The 17,612-nt window shown below is 37.6% G+C and overlaps 2 protein-coding genes and 1 pseudogene across 2 annotated transcripts; all 3 read right to left on the bottom strand.

The window, feature by feature from the left end:
• Positions 1 to 1,670: 1,670 nt before the first annotated feature.
• Positions 1,671 to 2,697, bottom strand: LOC113361294 (ubiquitin-conjugating enzyme E2 variant 1D-like). The gene is made up of 3 exons (XM_026604586.1): positions 2,577 to 2,697; positions 2,093 to 2,218; positions 1,671 to 1,921 (listed from the first exon to the last, which is right to left on the bottom strand). Exons 1-3 carry the CDS (start codon positions 2,637 to 2,639, stop codon positions 1,772 to 1,774), a joined length of 339 nt encoding a protein of 112 aa, XP_026460371.1. The 5' UTR covers positions 2,640 to 2,697; the 3' UTR covers positions 1,671 to 1,771.
• A 1,669-nt stretch (positions 2,698 to 4,366) lies between these two features.
• Positions 4,367 to 10,066, bottom strand: LOC113359478 (annotated as a pseudogene).
• A 939-nt stretch (positions 10,067 to 11,005) lies between these two features.
• On the bottom strand, positions 11,006 to 12,178 carry LOC113359479 (general transcription factor IIE subunit 1-like). Its single transcript, XM_026603102.1, has one exon. The coding sequence runs from the start codon at positions 12,176 to 12,178 to the stop codon at positions 11,006 to 11,008; it is 1,173 nt and encodes a 390-aa protein (XP_026458887.1).
• Positions 12,179 to 17,612: the final 5,434 nt, after the last annotated feature.

Below are 17,612 nucleotides of genomic sequence, written 5' to 3' on the forward strand. Positions count from 1 at the left end.
TATTTCTGTCATACGCATGAAGCCAACACACTGCTCTAAGCCTGACAAAGGCAACACTGTTTTCAACCAAACATTACCAGTATTTCTGTCATACGCATGGTTTTGTTGCATGCATTTTTCCTCTCGTTTGTAACGTCTTAAACACTATATAAGGGAGGAGTCTTGAGCTCATTGAACATACAACAGAGAAACATCTCTTCTTCTGCTCTCCCTCTGCTTTCAGAAAATAAGTTTTTATTTCTAGTTTCTCTGTTTTTAGCTTTTGCTAACACTGCCAAGTTCTAAGGGTACTCTCTTTGTATGCTACATTGAGGGGTACTATCAGTAATTGTATCCTGGAGGTGACTCGCCAACTGCTATAGCATCTCAGCGGAGTAGCAGGCGATATTGCCTTTAGGACAGCGTATCGTATACGTGCCTCTACATTTTCTGTGCATCTCCAGCAACATCGGTTTGAGCTAAGTATCTTCTTCTCAGTTACATTATTAGTTCTATGTCCAACATATGTGTCGTGCCAGCAAATTTTGTTTGATCTCACAACACAAGTCCGGGCTCAGTCACCTTCCAAATACTACCACTACTACCACGTCTCTGTCAAGTACTCACCAACAGTTTTATCTAACCCATTTTATAGCCTGTAAAGCTGCCAGTGCCTCAACTTGGAGGAATTGATCCAGAAGTACTTGGGGGAAGGTCCAAAATTAGTCAGGGAACTTTTCAGGGTTTCTGATGACCTTTCACCTTCCATTGTCTTCATTGATGAAATTGATGCAGTTGGTACCAAAAGGTATGATGCGCATTCAGGAGGTGAACGTGAGACTCAGAGGACTATGCTAGAATTGCTGAACCAGTTGGATGGTTTTGATTCAAGAGGAGATGTTAAGGTTATTCTTGCAACAAACAGAATTGAAAGTCTTGATCCTGCGCGAATAGATAGGAAGATTGAATTCCCTCTTCCTGACACAAAAACAAGGAGACGCATTTTCCAGAGTCATACTTCAAGGATGATGTTGACTTAGAAGAGTTTGTGATGACTAAGGATGAGTTCTCTGGAGCTGATATCAAGGCTATCTGTACCGAGGCTGGTTTGCTTGCCTTGAGAGAACGCCGTATGAAGGTGACACACCCAGACTTTAAGAAGGCAAAGGACTTTACATGTAGGAGAACAAGCCAGGGGGAGCTTTTAGCTTTTAGATCATTTAGAATATTTGCTTGCCATTTCCTTGTTTAGATTTTGTTTCCATTACCGGGATTGTTTCTTTACTATTTACTGTGGTGCTCTTTATAAGAACAGTACTATAAGTCCTGTAACTTCTCCATGGGTACTGAAATGATCTTTGCAATTTCTTTATCCTCAGTTCTCAGAGTTCATGCTTCAAAATTTATGGGAATTTTTTTGTTTTAAAAGTGACCAAACAAAGGAGAACATACTCCATTGACTGACCGCGAGTGACCAAAAAGAAGAACAATAAAATTTCCAAACCCCTATCTACCATTGACACCTCTAAGGCCGCTGTTAGCAACCAGTAACCTACATTTTTTCATATAACACTCTGCATTGGAAAATAATCAAAATTGATAATCTAGCTAAAAGTATATTGACATACTTCAAACACAGTTGTCAAACATGTTGAGGAAACAAGGTATGCAATTAGAGAAACAGGGAAACCTTTGAAACCCGTAAAGGTGTCTTAAGCGCCTTGAAACTTTAATAAGAAGTATTACAAACTGTATTAACATCATATGCAAATGATTAGTTCATCCTCTCCATCTAGTCTTCTTTTTCGCAAGCACCTTCAGGAGGCTGGACCAATTTCCGATTGCCTGGGGCTGACATCTCCTTCTTCAGTTGTGTCAGCATGGTCTCCATTGTGTAATGTCGCTGCCAATTTGACAACATCGCAAACTTCTTTGGTTCTACCTGCAGAAAATTAAATCAAAAGCTTCAGGACCAACAGCAGAAAGGAATAGTTGGCCTACCTGAATAGATGTCTAAATAGGGCAAGAGTCGTTTGGTGTGAGATGGATGTATTGTCCACTTCAACTGAATAAATGAGTGCAAATGAAAATTTACTGGAGAGAGAGAACGTACCACTCCAGTCTCATGATTCACACAAGTCATGTTGATCCGTGAATGGAAACGTACAGTTGGAGGTTTTTCTGGATAATCTTTGCCGCAGAATAGCTTCAACTGATAGATGCGTCCCTCACGCACAGACTGAAAAAGAAAATTTTGAACTCGTGTCAACTACTGAACAGGGACAATATGGGTACAGAATATCCAATTGTCAATCACACTTGATAGTTTAAGAATCACAAAACATCCAATAATAAGTCATAACTGAACAAAATATTTGGTAATTAATGCGCTAGCATAATCTGCAACCTTGAAATTTCACTTCAAACATGGAAAGATTAGAAAAGAACATTTTGGTAATTAGAAGATGAAAAACAAACATTTTGTTTTTAATATGACAATTAGAAAAATCTGGGAAGATTAAATAGAATAGCATGCGAAATGATGCAGGCAGAATACTGAAGCAAGTTAACAAAGAACATATAATAAAAAAGCTTACATTATGAGGACCAATTATGGTACCCGTCCAAGAACGCATGTAAATGTCATCTCCGTCATCCATTCCGTAACTAACTGTGCCATCTCCAATACCCTTCTCTCCACGTTCAAGTTCCTCCAGCAACCTGTGGAGAACAAATTACAATGAATATGAAAGGTGATATTCATTTTAATATCCACTAAATTATAGTGAAACTTATACTTGACGCATGTAAACGCCAATTCAGCCTCCAAATCAAATTGACAAAATATAATGTTGTATGTCAACCAAAAACTAGACCATACAACTTAAATAATAACCTTTAGGGGTATTTTTCTTAGATCCCTCTGTTCTTTTTACAAGATTGTAAGCTCCTAATTAAAGATCAGAAAATCATATTTAACTGACAGATGCAGTATACTAAGGTATAGAGTGTTCCAGCATTCAATTTTCCTAACAATGTTCCCATTCAGTGCTACACACTGCAGTCCTATCATGCATGCCAAACTACCTACAAAATATAACAACACACACATAACATTTTACCAATTTAACTGTCAAAGGGATGATGTGTATACGTAGAACAACTTCAGGGGCGGAACAAGAATCTATATGTGCTCTCCAACAATATGTCCTCCACAACAAGAAAAAACAACAACTTAGGAGCCACAACTTTCCACTAACATGAAAAAATCCCGGCAATTAAGTTTAGATCCCAAGTATTTTCTGAAAAGCCAAATGCAAATTGACATCAAGACCCGCCCCTTAAATTGTCATACTAAAGCATAGGAAAATGTGTATTCATATGCAACGTGAGAAAACAGTTTGATTAAGCAGAAGGCAAACAATTTTGGCTATGTGCACATATCACTGGGGGGTGGAGTACTTAGTCAGAGACCTTCACCTCCAGTCAAGAATCTTCACCAATAACAAACATGACTCTCAATCCTAGTTACATGAGAACCGAAAATTTGGCATGGCAAGAAAAATTAGGATACAGTATGAACAACAACTCCAACTGATAACGCATATGAACAACAACGGTTCAAGTAATTGGGGAGGAAAAAGAAGCACTATGTCAATAACCATAGTCAAATTAACAAATTGACTTTACCTCTTTGATCGTGACCTATGACTGGATCTTTCTCTTGAACGAGATCGAGAACGGTGCTTATGACATCGCCCTTCTCTGTCTCTGTCATCTCTATGCCTAAAATTGAATTGGGTCAGTAATGGCATATAACTTAGCAGACGACACTACGGCTACGTACACAGATTAATGAGCAGATAAACAGTGGCAATCCTTGCAATTGAAACAAACTAGCTTCTTGCATTTCCCCGTTTAGATCTGTGCAACGAACAATAAATAAGTTCTTGAAAACCCTACGTAACAAGTGATTCTCAGCCAGGCTTTCCCGTGTTCTAGCAGATAATGACGTACAAAAGTTGTGTATATGTGGTGTACACTTGCACATCATGCTATAAAATCCAGGTTTTAAATTCATACTTAGCATGTCTATGTAAGAATACTAACTCTAACAGAACTAATCAGCATATAATAACTAGAAAATAAAGCAAATAAGTACTGAGGCAAGTAATGAGCATGTGTAACTCTGTCTTTGAAATTGTTACAGGTTAAAAGTGTAAACATCTCAGTTCTTATGTAACTGAAACAGTTTCGTGCAGGTATGGATCAATGCTGGATAAATGTCTAACTAGTATGTTTCTGACAGGCAAACATTCAAGTCAAAACAACAACAATAAGAACGAAGAAAAAATATTACCTTTTTCTATAAAATAATATATAAGCTTTAGAAAGAAGGACATTCAGGACAAGGTAAAGACTTCACTGTTTTGAGTTGTTTCTGCAATGGTTCCATCTGTAAATCCATCTTTTTAAGCATGTCCGTCAACTTTTCACGTCTCCTCTAATGGCAACTGCAAGATGAAACTTAGCTTATATAAAGACAACTCTCTTTATTGATGTTTAGAAAATCTCTCAAAACTAAACACAAGCTCTAATCTTGCTCATATGACCAACCACAACTTTGGTGATCATATATATATAGAACTATGAATTCCTTTTCCTAGTCCTATTACCTTATTACATGTCTTTCCTTTTCTTAGAACTAGATGACTTCTAATTCCCTTAGGATTACATCAATTTCCTAATCTTGTCCTAACCAACTTGTTAGTGACTTCTATGTTGAAGTTAATCCAACATTCTCCCCCTTAAGCTTCAACTGTGCTTGTGACATATCTTGTACTCCAATCAGTTGTCTCATTTCTTCAAACTTGATCCGAGCTAATGCCTTTGTCAATATATCTGCTTTCTGCTCAGTTCCTGGTATGTGTTCAACGTTGATGATCTCCTTCTCGATACATTCTCGTATGAAATGATACCTCTTGTGAATGTGTTTCGTCTTCCCATGAAACGCTGGATTTTTAGTGAGTGCAATTGCAGACTTATTATCAATATTGATGAGAACTTTTTCAGGTTCTCTTCCTTTGATTTCACCCAACAGTTCTTGAAGCCATATTAATTGTTTAGCTGCTTCTGTTGCGGCCATGAACTCAACTTCACAGGATGAGAGGGCTACAGTGTCTTGCTTCTGTGAACACCATGTAATAGGTGCTTCACCTAGATAAAATATATGACCAGTTGTACCTTTTCCATCATCTTGGTCAATATTATGACTGCTGTCACTATACCCAACAATTCCTTTTGATCCTCCTAGACCATACTTCAATCCATAGTTGATTGTTCCTCTTAGATATCTCAATATCTTCTTTATTACATCACCATGAGACTTGCGTGGACTCTGCATATAACGGCTTGCTACTCCCACAGAGAAAGCCAAGTCTGGTCTTGTGTGTAACAAGTATCTAAGGCATCTAACATTTCTTCTATAACTCGTTGGATCAATCTCAGCTTCTTCTTGTGCCTTTGAAACTTTAAGTCCAAACTCCATTAGTATCTTAGTTGGATTACAAGTTTCAAGTCCTGCTTCTTTCAGAATTCTCCTTGCATAAGCTTCTTGTTTAATCTGAATCCCATCTATTCCTTGATGGACTTCTATGCCAAGGTAATAAGTGAGTTTTCCGAGGTCTGACATCTCAAACTTTGATGACATTTCTCTCTTGAACTCATTGATCACCTTAAGGGAGTTTCCAGTCAAAAATAGATCATCTACATAGACTGCAATCACAAGAAGCGTTCCCTTTTCTTTTCTTCTGTATACTGATGTTTCTTTAAAGCACTTAACAAATCTGATTTCCCTTAAGATTTGATATAACTTTGTATTCCAGGCTCGAGGAGCTTGTCTTAGACCATATAGAGCTTTTGATAACTTGTAAACCTTATTCTCTTGTCCTTTTACTTCAAAACCTTATGGTTGTTCAATATACACATCTTCTCGCAATTCACCATGTAAGAATGCTGTCTTAATGTCTAAGTGGTGAATTTCCCATGAGTTTGATGCTGCTTCTGCTATTAAGAGACGAATTGTATCTAATTTAGCAACTGGTGAGAAAACTTCATCAAAGTCTATGCCTGATTCTTGAACGTATCCCTTAGCTACAAGTCTTGCCTTATATTTGTTGACAGTACCAGCAGCATTCCGTTTTATTTTGAAGATCCATTTAAGACCAATCACTTTTACCCCACCTGGCTTATCAACTAGAAACCAAGTCTTTTTTCTGTTGATTGAAATAATTTCTTCTCTACATGCTTGTGTCCATTTAGTCGAGACCTTTGCTTCCTGAAAATTCCTTGGTTCATCATTAACAGAAAGTAGCATTATCTCACATTCTTCTGCAGCTTGAAGAACATAATCCTCCAGATACTGTGGCTTTTGTATCTGTCTTGTTGATTTTCGCAGTGGAATGGTTTGAGTTATTTCATCGATCTCTTCTTCTACTTCTTCGGTATTCTCAGTGTTTTCATTATTCTCTTCTTCTTCTTGATTAACATCATTGTTTTCATTGGTATTGATGATTATGGGTCCTTCGCCTTCATCAATTACTTGACCCCATCTCATGTGAAACATTCCTGGATCCCTACTTGGTTCATCATTAGTTTCTTTCCAGTTCCAGTTTGCTTTTTCATCGAATACCACATCTCGACTCACTATTACTCTTTTCGTTGTTGGATTGAATAATCTGTAAGCTTTGGATCCAGGCTCAATTCTTAGATGCACAAGAGTCTGAGATCGATCATCCAGTTTCTTAAGAGTTGCAGAATCAACTTTTGCGTATGCTTTGCAACCAAACACTCTTAAATGATCTATGTTTGGTTTTCTCTTTCGCAAACTTTCATATGGAGTCATGTCTTTCAGAGCTTTCGTAGGTATCCTGTTTATTAGGTATGTGGAGTGTCGTACAGCTTCTCCCCATAGATAATTAGGTACCTGCATAGCCTTTAAAGAACTTCTTTTCATCTCCATTAGAGTCCTGTTTCTCCTCTCCACCACTCCGTTTTGTTGTGGTAGCCCTCGAACCATCTTGTTCTGAGACATTTCCTTTAAGGTTCTGAAACTTATGTGTCCTAAACTTGCGTGCCACTTCCATGTCTGATCTTCCAGTCTCATATTCAGACACAATGGCCTTCCAATCATGAGACTTATCTTGTAGAGTCTATTCTGTGAGCGTGAGACTCTAACTAAAAGTCTTCCACTTGGGTCATGAACTGTTAGATAATCTTGTCGCATTCTAACATCACATCCAACTTCTGTAGCTTGTCCTAAACTTAGAATGTTGCTTTGTAAGTTTGGGATGAAGTAGATGTTTGTGACAAGCTTCTGTTCTCCGGTCTTGCTCTGAAATAGAATTGATCCTTTCCCTTCAATTTCTACAGAAGATCCATCCCCAAACTTCACTTGTCCTTTGATTTTCTCATTGAGTTCAGAAAAGTAGTGTCTCTTACCAGTCATGTGATTGCTGGCTCCATTATCTAAATACCAGATTCCTTCTTCTCCATCCTTTGATTCGTAGTTCTTTGGTATTAGTTTCCCTTCGTTTAAGAAGACAACTTCGTGCATGAAAAGAGTTGTATCTGCTTCCCTTGTTTCATTCTTGTTTGTTTCTTCCATCTTTTGTATTCTTTCAGGGCATACAGAGGAGAAGTGTCCTGGTTTATCACATCTGTAACACATAATATTTGATCTATACTTCTTTTCTTTCCCTTGGTTTTGATCATTCTGACTTGTTGTTCTATCTTGTGAGTTAAACTTTCCTCCCCTTCCTCGGCCTCTGTTTCCTCTACCACCTCTTCCACGACCTCTTCCTCTTGTCGCAGAGTTTTGTTGGTAAGAGTTTGTGTACAAGAGTTTTCCTTGAGTTTCTCCATTGTTTTCTTCATCAAGGATTCTCTCTTCATATGCTTTCAATCTTCCAATTATATCTTCATAGCTAGTCTTCTTTAAATCTAAGACTTGTTCGAGAGAAGCTATAATATGAATATACTTGGATCTTGGTAAACTATTGAGAAACTTCTTTACCAGTTTATCTTCATCAATGGATTGTCCAAGTGACGCAGCTTTTGAGGCTATCTCTGATAGCTTTCGTGCTAAGCTATCAATAGTATCAGTGTCTTTCATCTTCACTCTTTCAAATTCAGACATTAAGGTTTGCAGACGGGCATCTTTAACTCGATCAGCTCCGAGATTACGTGCCTTTATTGCATCCCAAATTTTCTTTGAAGTTTCCTGTTCACCAACTTGTAAAACAAGACATTCTGGTATTGCTTGAAAGAGTAATCCAATGGCAACATTGTTTTTGTCTGGGTCCAATGTATCAGGATCAATTGTTTCCCAAACTTTGTAGATTTTCATCAGTACCTTCATTCTCATGGCCCATACTGTGTAGTTTGTGGCGTTGAGGATTGGAACTTGTATTGATGGTGGCGTGAACTTTTTTGCACCCACAATGGTGATTTCGTTTTCCATGGCTCAGAAAACAAGCTCTGATACCAATTAATGTCAACTGCAAGATGAAACTTAGCTTATATAAAGACAACTCTCTTTATTGATGTTTAGAAAATCTCTCAAAACTAAACACAAGCTCTAATCTTGCTCATATGATCAACCACAACTTTGGTGATCATATATATATAGAACTATGAATTCCTTTTCCTAGTCCTATTACCTTATTACATGTCTTTCCTTTTCTTAGAACTAGATGACTTCTAATTCCCTTAGGATTACATCAATTTCCTAATCTTGTCCTAACCAGCTTGTTAGTGACTTCTATGTTGAAGTTAATCCAACATTCTCCCCCTTAAGCTTCAACTGTGCTTGTGAAAAATCTTGTACGTATGATGGTGCTCTCGTCTCCCATGGCTCGGTGTAGACAAGCTCTGATACCAATTAATGGCAACTGCAAGATGAAACTTAGCTTATATAAAGACAACTCTCTTTATTGATGTTTAGAAAATCTCTCAAAACTAAACACAAGCTCTAATCTTGCTCATATGATCAACCACAACTTTGGTGATCATATATATATAGAACTATGAATTCATTTTCCTAGTCCTATTACCTTATTACATGTCTTTCCTTTTCTTAGAACTAGATGACTTCTAATTCCCTTAAGATTACATCAATTTCCTAATCTTGTCCTAACCAACTTGTTAGTGACTTCTATGTTGAAGTTAATCCAACATCCTCCTCGCATTATGATCTCCATCAACCATTTCAAGATTGCAGTTTTCGCAGTGAAAACCTTCACCCGTTTGGGAAATCAGTTGAAGCGCGTCTAAGGCACTATACCTTCTCTTGCAACGAGAGCATACATATTCCTCAACTGTTTTACAACACTCAAGTTCGTCCTCCAATATTTTCTTCATGCGGTGAAGTCTGTATCTGACAACGTCGTAAATCTGTGAATAATCTAATCAGAAGCAAGAATAGGTGTGCACCTTCTTCTTTTCTTCTCCCTCTTTCCCATCAGTGGTTTTAGCTACAGCAACCTTATATCTCTTTGCACCTTTGGGCGTCTCTCTTCGATTAACTCTTGTTATTAGCTTCTCTTTCTCAAAAAAGCGTAACGTCTGGCGTAATTGTTTAGGGCTCAGCTTCAGATCCTTAGCCAAATCATCCTCTCTGACCCATTGTCGCCTTGTAAGAGCAAGAAGAACCACAAAGGCCATCCCTCCGTTGTGAATTCTACGATTCTTCATCGTCTATTTCTCTTTATCATCATCATAGAAAGCATGGAGGACAATCTCTACCAACGTGTTAAAAGGCTTTGCGCTTTCCTTTGCAAAATTTATCTCCATCTGATCTTGAAAAGTTGAGGGTTTCGTAATTCACTTTTCAACCGACAGCGAAACTAGAGAATCAACTTTGATCAATTATCGGAGATCAACCACCTAAAATCCTTTGAATAGGAGATTACTCACCAAAACGGAGCAAACACTTAATAATATTGATTCGTCGAAGTTGGGGTTGGTAGAAGTTTTCACTTCGATGTATTTATAGAGAAGAGTTCAGATCAAATAAGGAAGTAGCAGAAAAAAGGAAACATACATAGCTGTCAGAAAAAAGTTACCACCGACAGAGTCAAGGCTCACAACTGATCAGAGAGGTGCCTAGAGAACGGGGAATATGAAATGGCAAATTCAGAGAAACTGCGGCTTCATCAGAGGCAGCGTCAGGTATATTTTGGTTATCTGTGTAATGCTTTTCCAATGTAATATCAAATCAAGGCAAGCATTACATCTTTAGAGTTTGTTGACTCAAATTGCTGGCACCTCTCTGATGTGAGAGTTCGAAAATATAATTGGCCAATTTATCTAGTTATTAATCTCCACAGAGATGAGAGTTTTTTAGAAAATTTGGCCTCCCTCCCGACATGTGTTGGGAAACAGATTTGGGGAGTTAATGCAGCCTTAGTTTAAACATATACACCAGTTGGATGCCGAAAAAGTTATAACAGGATACTGGCTGTACTGTTTGTTTTTCTTTCAGGAGCAGTCATGGAAGATGTAAGAAAGGGGGTGGAAGTGGAAGCCACAGTGGTTCCGAGAATGATAAAGGAAGTGATACACACCGATATGCTGGTGGTACTGGGAAGCATGTGCATCTCCAGTAACCATAATTAAAGTGTGGACATTTTCAATTCCACAATCTTAGGATTCCAGCACAATATATTTAAAGTGCGGCCATTCTATAGGCCGGACGAGGCTTATAAATTGCAGCATTAAAGATAGTTAGATCTTCTTCAGTGAACTATCATACCAGAGCATCTTGTGTAATGAATCTAGCAGAAACAGAAAACAAATGATACGAAATTCTACTGACAGTGATATTCATGTGCAAAGTTGAAATATCAATCCAGTTTTCAAACATCATTCGCAAAAGTTTTTGATGCTTAAATAAGGCTTTTAACTAGGAAGATTTTAACGCCATCTCATTCTGTTTTATCGGTCATAGTTTTTAACTGGAGAATATTTAACCATTCTCCCAGTCTATCTCATCCTCCTCTGATTCTTCAGCCTTCACATCGTATAACTTTGCCATTCCTGTTGTCCGGGCAGCTTCCCATTGAACGTCCTCGCGTTTAGATTTCATGCCAACCTGACGATCAGAAGACAAAACTTCTCCACGTTGCTCCTTTGTGAGATACATGCCTTGCTGGATCATCCAAGGAGGATAGACTTTCATCAGTCCAACCTCAGGTTTGATATCCTCTTCTTTCACTGCCGCACCATACAGCTCAACGTCAACCTTTGTAGCGCTAATAAATGGCAAAAGTGTTCCAACATATTCTTGAGAAGACTTGGATGGATCAGTAGCATTTCTATGTGCGGCACTGGCTAGGGCTTCCCACTCTTCGAGAGTACGAAATTCAGGACAAGTTAAACGCTCCACTGTCTTGAGTTGATCCTGCAATGGTTTCAGCTGTTCCTCCATCTTTCGAAGCATGCCCTTCAACATTTCGCGTCTATTCCCTCTTGCGTTACCATTTCCACCACCCATTTCATCAGCAGCTAATTTGAGTTCCCCATTGCAGTTTTCGCAGCAAAACCCCTCACCCGTTGGGGAAATTAGTTGAAGCGCATCCAATGCATTGTACTTCCTCTTGCAACCACAGCATACATATTCCTCAACTGTATTCCCACAGCCAAGTTCATCCTCCAACTTTTTCTTCATATGGTGAAGTCTGTACCTTACAACATCGCAAATCTGCGAGTAATCCAGACAGCAGTAAGAATGGGTATGCACCTTCTTCTTTTCTTCCCCCTCTTCCCCATGACCATCAGCAGTGTTAGCTAATGCAGCATTAAATCTCTGTGCAGCTTTTACCGTCTCTCTTCGAGTAACCCTTGTTACTAGCTTCTCTTCCTCAAAATAACATAAAGTCTGGCGCAATTGTTTAGGGCTCAGCTTCAAATCCTTCGCCAAATCATCCTCTCTAACCCATAGTCGTCTTGTCAGAGCATCAAGGATCACAATGGCCATCCCTTTGTTATTACTTCTAGCATTCCCCCGCTGGTTCTCGGGTTTATTATCATGTTTATCATCATAAAAAGCACGGCCAACAAGCTTCACCAACTTGTTGAATGGCACTACACTCGTAGTTGCAAAGTCTATCTGATCTTCAAATTTTGAGGGTTTCATCATTCTTAATCTGATGAAACCAAGACAAATTTTAAAGTATTCAAATTAGGTTTTTTGAGGGCTTTAGGGAGATACCAAGACAGATTTTGGGTGTGTTTCTCTGAATTGTGAGAGAACCGGAAGACGGAACTTGTATTTATAGAGATTACAACAACAATTATTAGCAGAAAAGAAATCCAGCTAAAAAAGGAATCCCAAAACTAAATAGGAAATTTAAACCATAAAATTAGGTTATTTGTTCTTTTTCTAAAGGTTTTAGCCAGAAATCAATATTGATGACACGGAAATCCTAAATATGTTTTAAAATCAATGATGAAAATAGTTTAGGTTTTCACCTTCCACTTCTCTTAAATTTTTTTCCCGCGTCTACTTCTCCTCCTAATCCCCTTCGCGGCTCAGTTTATTATGTTGTGTTCATGCGGGCATATATTGCCGTGTATATATATATATATATATGAGAGAAGGTCACCGACTTCCCTAACAATTTCCTAAACCAAAACTGTATGACCCCAATAACAAAAACTATATGACCCTACACAGAGGATTTAACAACAATGCTAATAGGATGCTAGATTATTGGCGAGGGTACCAAACATAAGATAAGTGGTCTTTTTTGGAGTCTCTGACGATTTTTAGGCGATTGGTCTGGTGACGTTGACTTGGTCAAGTCTCAAATTTCTTCATCTCTCTCGACTTATCTAGGGTTTCAGTTTAATTTTGTTTTTGAATGACCATCGGACTCTTTTCGTTTTTTTTTTTTATTTTATCTATTGGTTAATTTATTCGTAATTTTATAGAATTTTTTTAGATCAGGAATGATCTAATTTAAAAAAAAAAGAAAAAGATCTTCCTTAATTTCTTGCTTCTGATGTTGTTGTCTTTTCAATTATGAAAGGCTTGTTATCGTTTCTAGAATTTCCTTATCTAATTTCGTGACTTGCCTTATCTTCTGATTTGATTTGTTAATCTTATAACATTTCTTTTCAAGGTTTTCTCTATTTTGTTTTCAGATTTGGTCATGGGCTGAAGCAGGTTGCAGACATAGAATTCTAGAATCACCATCATGAGATTTCAGATTAAGACTGTGTTTTTGGAGAAGTTTTAGCATATTTAATCGGGTATGGTTTTTAAATTTTGTATCAGTATCTTCTTTATGGATTTGGGTTAATATAATATGAGAAGATTGGCAGTTTAGATATGTTTTTTCGCATAATGAGATCCTACTGAAGTAGGGATTATTTTTATTTGCATGAGTTTGGGGATTTGGGGTTATCAGTAAAAAGCTTGTATTATGGATAATTGTGAAGTTTAAGTTAATATTTTCTTTCTTCTTCGTCGTGAGTACCTGTAATGGATTTTCTCATAAGCTTTTTTAACACTTGGAAAAATTTATATCATGCATGAACCTGATTTTCTGTTTCTGAAGGAGGGTTTGTCTGTCTGTGGAGTATCTAGGAGATTGCATATGAAAATCATGTATACTATTTAATCTTGTAATACAGTCTTATAAGTTTTATTTCAGTACTTTCTTTTCACTCTGTCATATATAAAGTAATTGTGGAGGTTACATTTTATACATGTCTTATGTTTGTAAAACTTCCACTATTTCTCATGAGTGTTTCTTCACCTTCTCAGTCTCTAGTTTTTTGTCATGTATATTCCTGAAGAACAAGTGAGAGTCCTTGATTTAGATGAAGATGCTGAAGAATTTCCAATTAGATTAGCTGGTTTGCTTGTTGATAAGTACCATAACTATCATAAAAATTCTGTTAAGTACCATCTGAATAGAGTGTGGACCATTAATGCATCTGACTTCAAACTAGCTAAACTATATATTAAAAGACTGGAAGGCTTTCTTAATCTCTTTATGATTTTATTTAAGAAAAAAAAAGATTTGGATTTGGCACTTGCTGTTAGACCAACTTTGCTCTTTGGTCAATTGTTTGATGTTCAAATATTGGGTGATTTAGAGTCTGTTTTTGACTTGACATGGGATAAAACTCCTATGCTTGGGTAGATAACAATACCACTTGTTCTTGTTAATAAAGGTAAGGCTAGAGAAATTATTGAGCAAATTGGTACTATTGTGGCAGTAGATCCACCTTTGGGTAACTTTTTATGAAGCTGAAGTGATGGTACCTAAGAATTTTGCAATGACTAAGAAAGTTGTTTACAACACTGCTTGGAAAAATTATTATATGTCAGCTTTCTATCCAAAGTTACCTTTTCATGCATGTAATAAATGTTTTATGCTTAATCATGATGAGAACAAATGTAAGGAGATTCATATGAGGATTTATGTTAAAGCTTCGCCTGCTCATTCTCCTAAAGCTTCACATGTGGCTGTAACAAAGGTGTTTTCGGTTTAAAAAAATGGGAGAAATTTCTGGTGCTGGTTAGAAAAAGGTTACTGATGTTGCTACTTCTGGTGTTGAGTCTCAGCCTTCAACTTTTTCTGTCAGTCTTCATCCCTCTGGATCATCCAGGGGTTCAGGTTTTATCGTTTCACTCCCTGTTTTATCATCATTTGTGCCTTCAGTTTCGGCTTTATCAATCAGGGAGGCCATTTCTTAAATAACTAATGCTATCACTTTATCACCTTCAAGATATGTGATTAATCCCTCTTCAAACACTTCCTCTCATGATGGTTTTACTTCTTTAGCCCACAAGGAGTATCCCTTTTCCTGAAACATGGGAAAGATTCTTTCTCTTTCGATTTGGCTTTCTTTTGTTCTGGGAAATGAAAGCTTGTATTATACGACGATGAAAGTCCTCGAATTGGAAGCTTCTTTCTCTTCCAAAGCAAGTCATTAGCGACCTTACCTACGATTAATCGAGAAGGATGTGAAAGTGCAAGAATGGCTGAATTTTCTCTATGACTGGAGCAACGTCTACTAGTAGGTAGCGAAAACCCAATACCTTGGTCTACTAGTGCGGAAACTTCTATGTACAAAGTTTAATAATTACCCTTTTGTTTTTATCCACTTTATGAGTCTGCTTGTGCATCTGTTCCTTCTGGAGACTCTGTTTATACTATACTTTTTGGTGGTACTAGATCGGATGAAAGGTATTCTTCCTTTGTTGGATGCTCCTTCTGGATTTGCTATATGTTAGAGCACTGCTCGGCCGAACTCGCAAGCGTTGCTATCTCAATCTTGTTTGTCAAGTTTAGTTGCCAAAACTATAAGTCTTGATTTCTAGTCTACTAATAGCTAAGTCTCGAACTAGGATAAAAGTGTAGTTGAGCTCTAGACTCCACGGTGTTCATCATACAAAGACGAAGAATTACTCAAGGAACTGGTGGAATTTCATCGACTAAAAGGTATGTGGAGACTTGAACTTATCTATCACTCAAAAGTCTATATACTCTATCTCCTATCTTGAGACAAAAGTCGTATTGCTATATAGACTTCGGTTATACACATTTTCTATTTCGAGCCGAGTTTATCTCGCTTATCTATTTCTCGAAATATGTGTTGGTAAGCTTTCACTTTGGCCAAGTTCATCTTTACTAGTGGCGAAAGTCATATTAGTTTCAATTACTTGAAAATCGCTTTGAGGAAAAATAGTTTGTGAAAAACAACTATATAACGTCCTCTAAGAATGTTTCAATGATTGAAATGAGATTTTTGAATATATAACCTTGAATGGATATAAACATTGTATGTGAACTCATACTTGTGTAAGTCCATAATCCTTGAACCAAAGTATGCGTACTTTGCTGCTTAGGATAACCGGAATTAAAGTCCGCGTACATGTACGCGTACTGTCGGAAGTTCACGTCCCGTGAATTTCTACTGAAGTTTGTGAGCTGAAAACAAACTTAATCCGGGTACTTAAGTATGCGTACCGGTATGCATACTTGAGTGGGTTATTTTCTAAAAACGGTTTATTCGTGAACTTAAACTTATATAAACTAAGGAATGCATATATGCAAACCGTGGCTATAAAGTTCATGAATCGATTCGAGTGAATCAAAATCGTTTTGGTTTTGATTGTGTCTTGTATACTTCTATGAGATCTAAGCAATCAAAAAACTATCTAACTAGTTCATTTGAGTCATTTGAACTAGTTGTGGTAAAGAAGAATATGGTTGGTATGAAAGTACTTATATGGATAACCATTTGGTTAACTACTATTGAACCAACTAGGTGTAAACGTTTAGGTACGGTTACACAAACCTAAATGAACGTGCATTTCATTTGTGTATAACAAGCTAAGAACTTGTTTGTTTGCAGCTGACTCGGCGTCTGAATCTGAGTCAACCCCTGACTCGGACCGAGTCAGCAGTCAGACCGTTTGTTTTCCATTTTGAGTCAGATCTGACTCGACCTCTGACTCAGACATAACCCCTGACTCGGACTCATTTGAGTCAGGTAACAAAATACCCCTGACTCATGGGACCAAACCACTGACTCACTTATTTCCGAGTCAGATGAGTCAGATCTGACTCAAAACAAACATATCGACTCAGATCCAGATGAGTCAGGTGATTTCACTCAGATCCAGATGATTCAGATCCAGACGACTCAGATGAGTCAGGAGTAAACAAACATGGTGTAAGTTCAATCTAACGGTTGAAAGATATTAGCTTGAATCTAATCAGGTTTTCATCTAACGGTGAATATTGAATGCTTTGTTACCAAGGTAGCATTGATTACAAACCCTGATTTGAAGACTATATAAAGGAGAACTCTAGCAACTGGGAAACCTAATCCCCACACCTCATGTGTGATACTAGTTGTATAAGCTAGAGTCGATTCTCCTTTAACCTTAGGTTTCTACCAAGACCCTGTAGGTTGATGACTTGAAGACTTTATTGGGATTGTGAAGCCAGACCCAACTATTTTCTCTTCAGTTGTGTGATCTGATCTTGTTGTTTCTATCGTATTTGAGTACAATCGTAAGATTTGCTTGAGATTAATTTCCCCGATAGGTAAGATAGAAAAGTAGTCACAAACACCTTCGTCTCATCGTTTGTGATTCCACAATATCTAGTTTCGCCATCATACGATTTATATTATTGTGAGGTGATTGATATTTCTAGGTTTTTCTTCGGGAATATAATTCTGGTATATCAATTGGTTCCTGTTCACCTTGATTTACCAAAATACGAAACAAAACTCGTAGGTATTTCTGTGGAAGACAGATGTATCTATTCTTGTAGACTTTTCTGTGTGATACAGATTTGTTTATTAAAGTCTTCGACTTTGGGTCGTAGAAACTCTTAGTTGTGGATGAGATCAGCTAAGGGAATCAAGTGTGTCGTATTCTGCTGGGATCAGAGACGTAAGGAGCGCAACTGTACCTTGGATCAGTGTGAGATTGATTGGGTTCGACTACAGTCCAGACCGAAGTTAGTTTGTAGTAGGATAGTGTCTGTAGCGTCTTAATGCAGTGTGTGTTCAATCTGGACTAGATCCCAGGGTTTTTCTGC

This window comes from Papaver somniferum, chromosome 3 (assembly GCF_003573695.1).
Source record: "Papaver somniferum cultivar HN1 chromosome 3, ASM357369v1, whole genome shotgun sequence".
In the NCBI taxonomy this organism is placed as follows: Eukaryota; Viridiplantae; Streptophyta; class Magnoliopsida; order Ranunculales; family Papaveraceae; genus Papaver; species Papaver somniferum.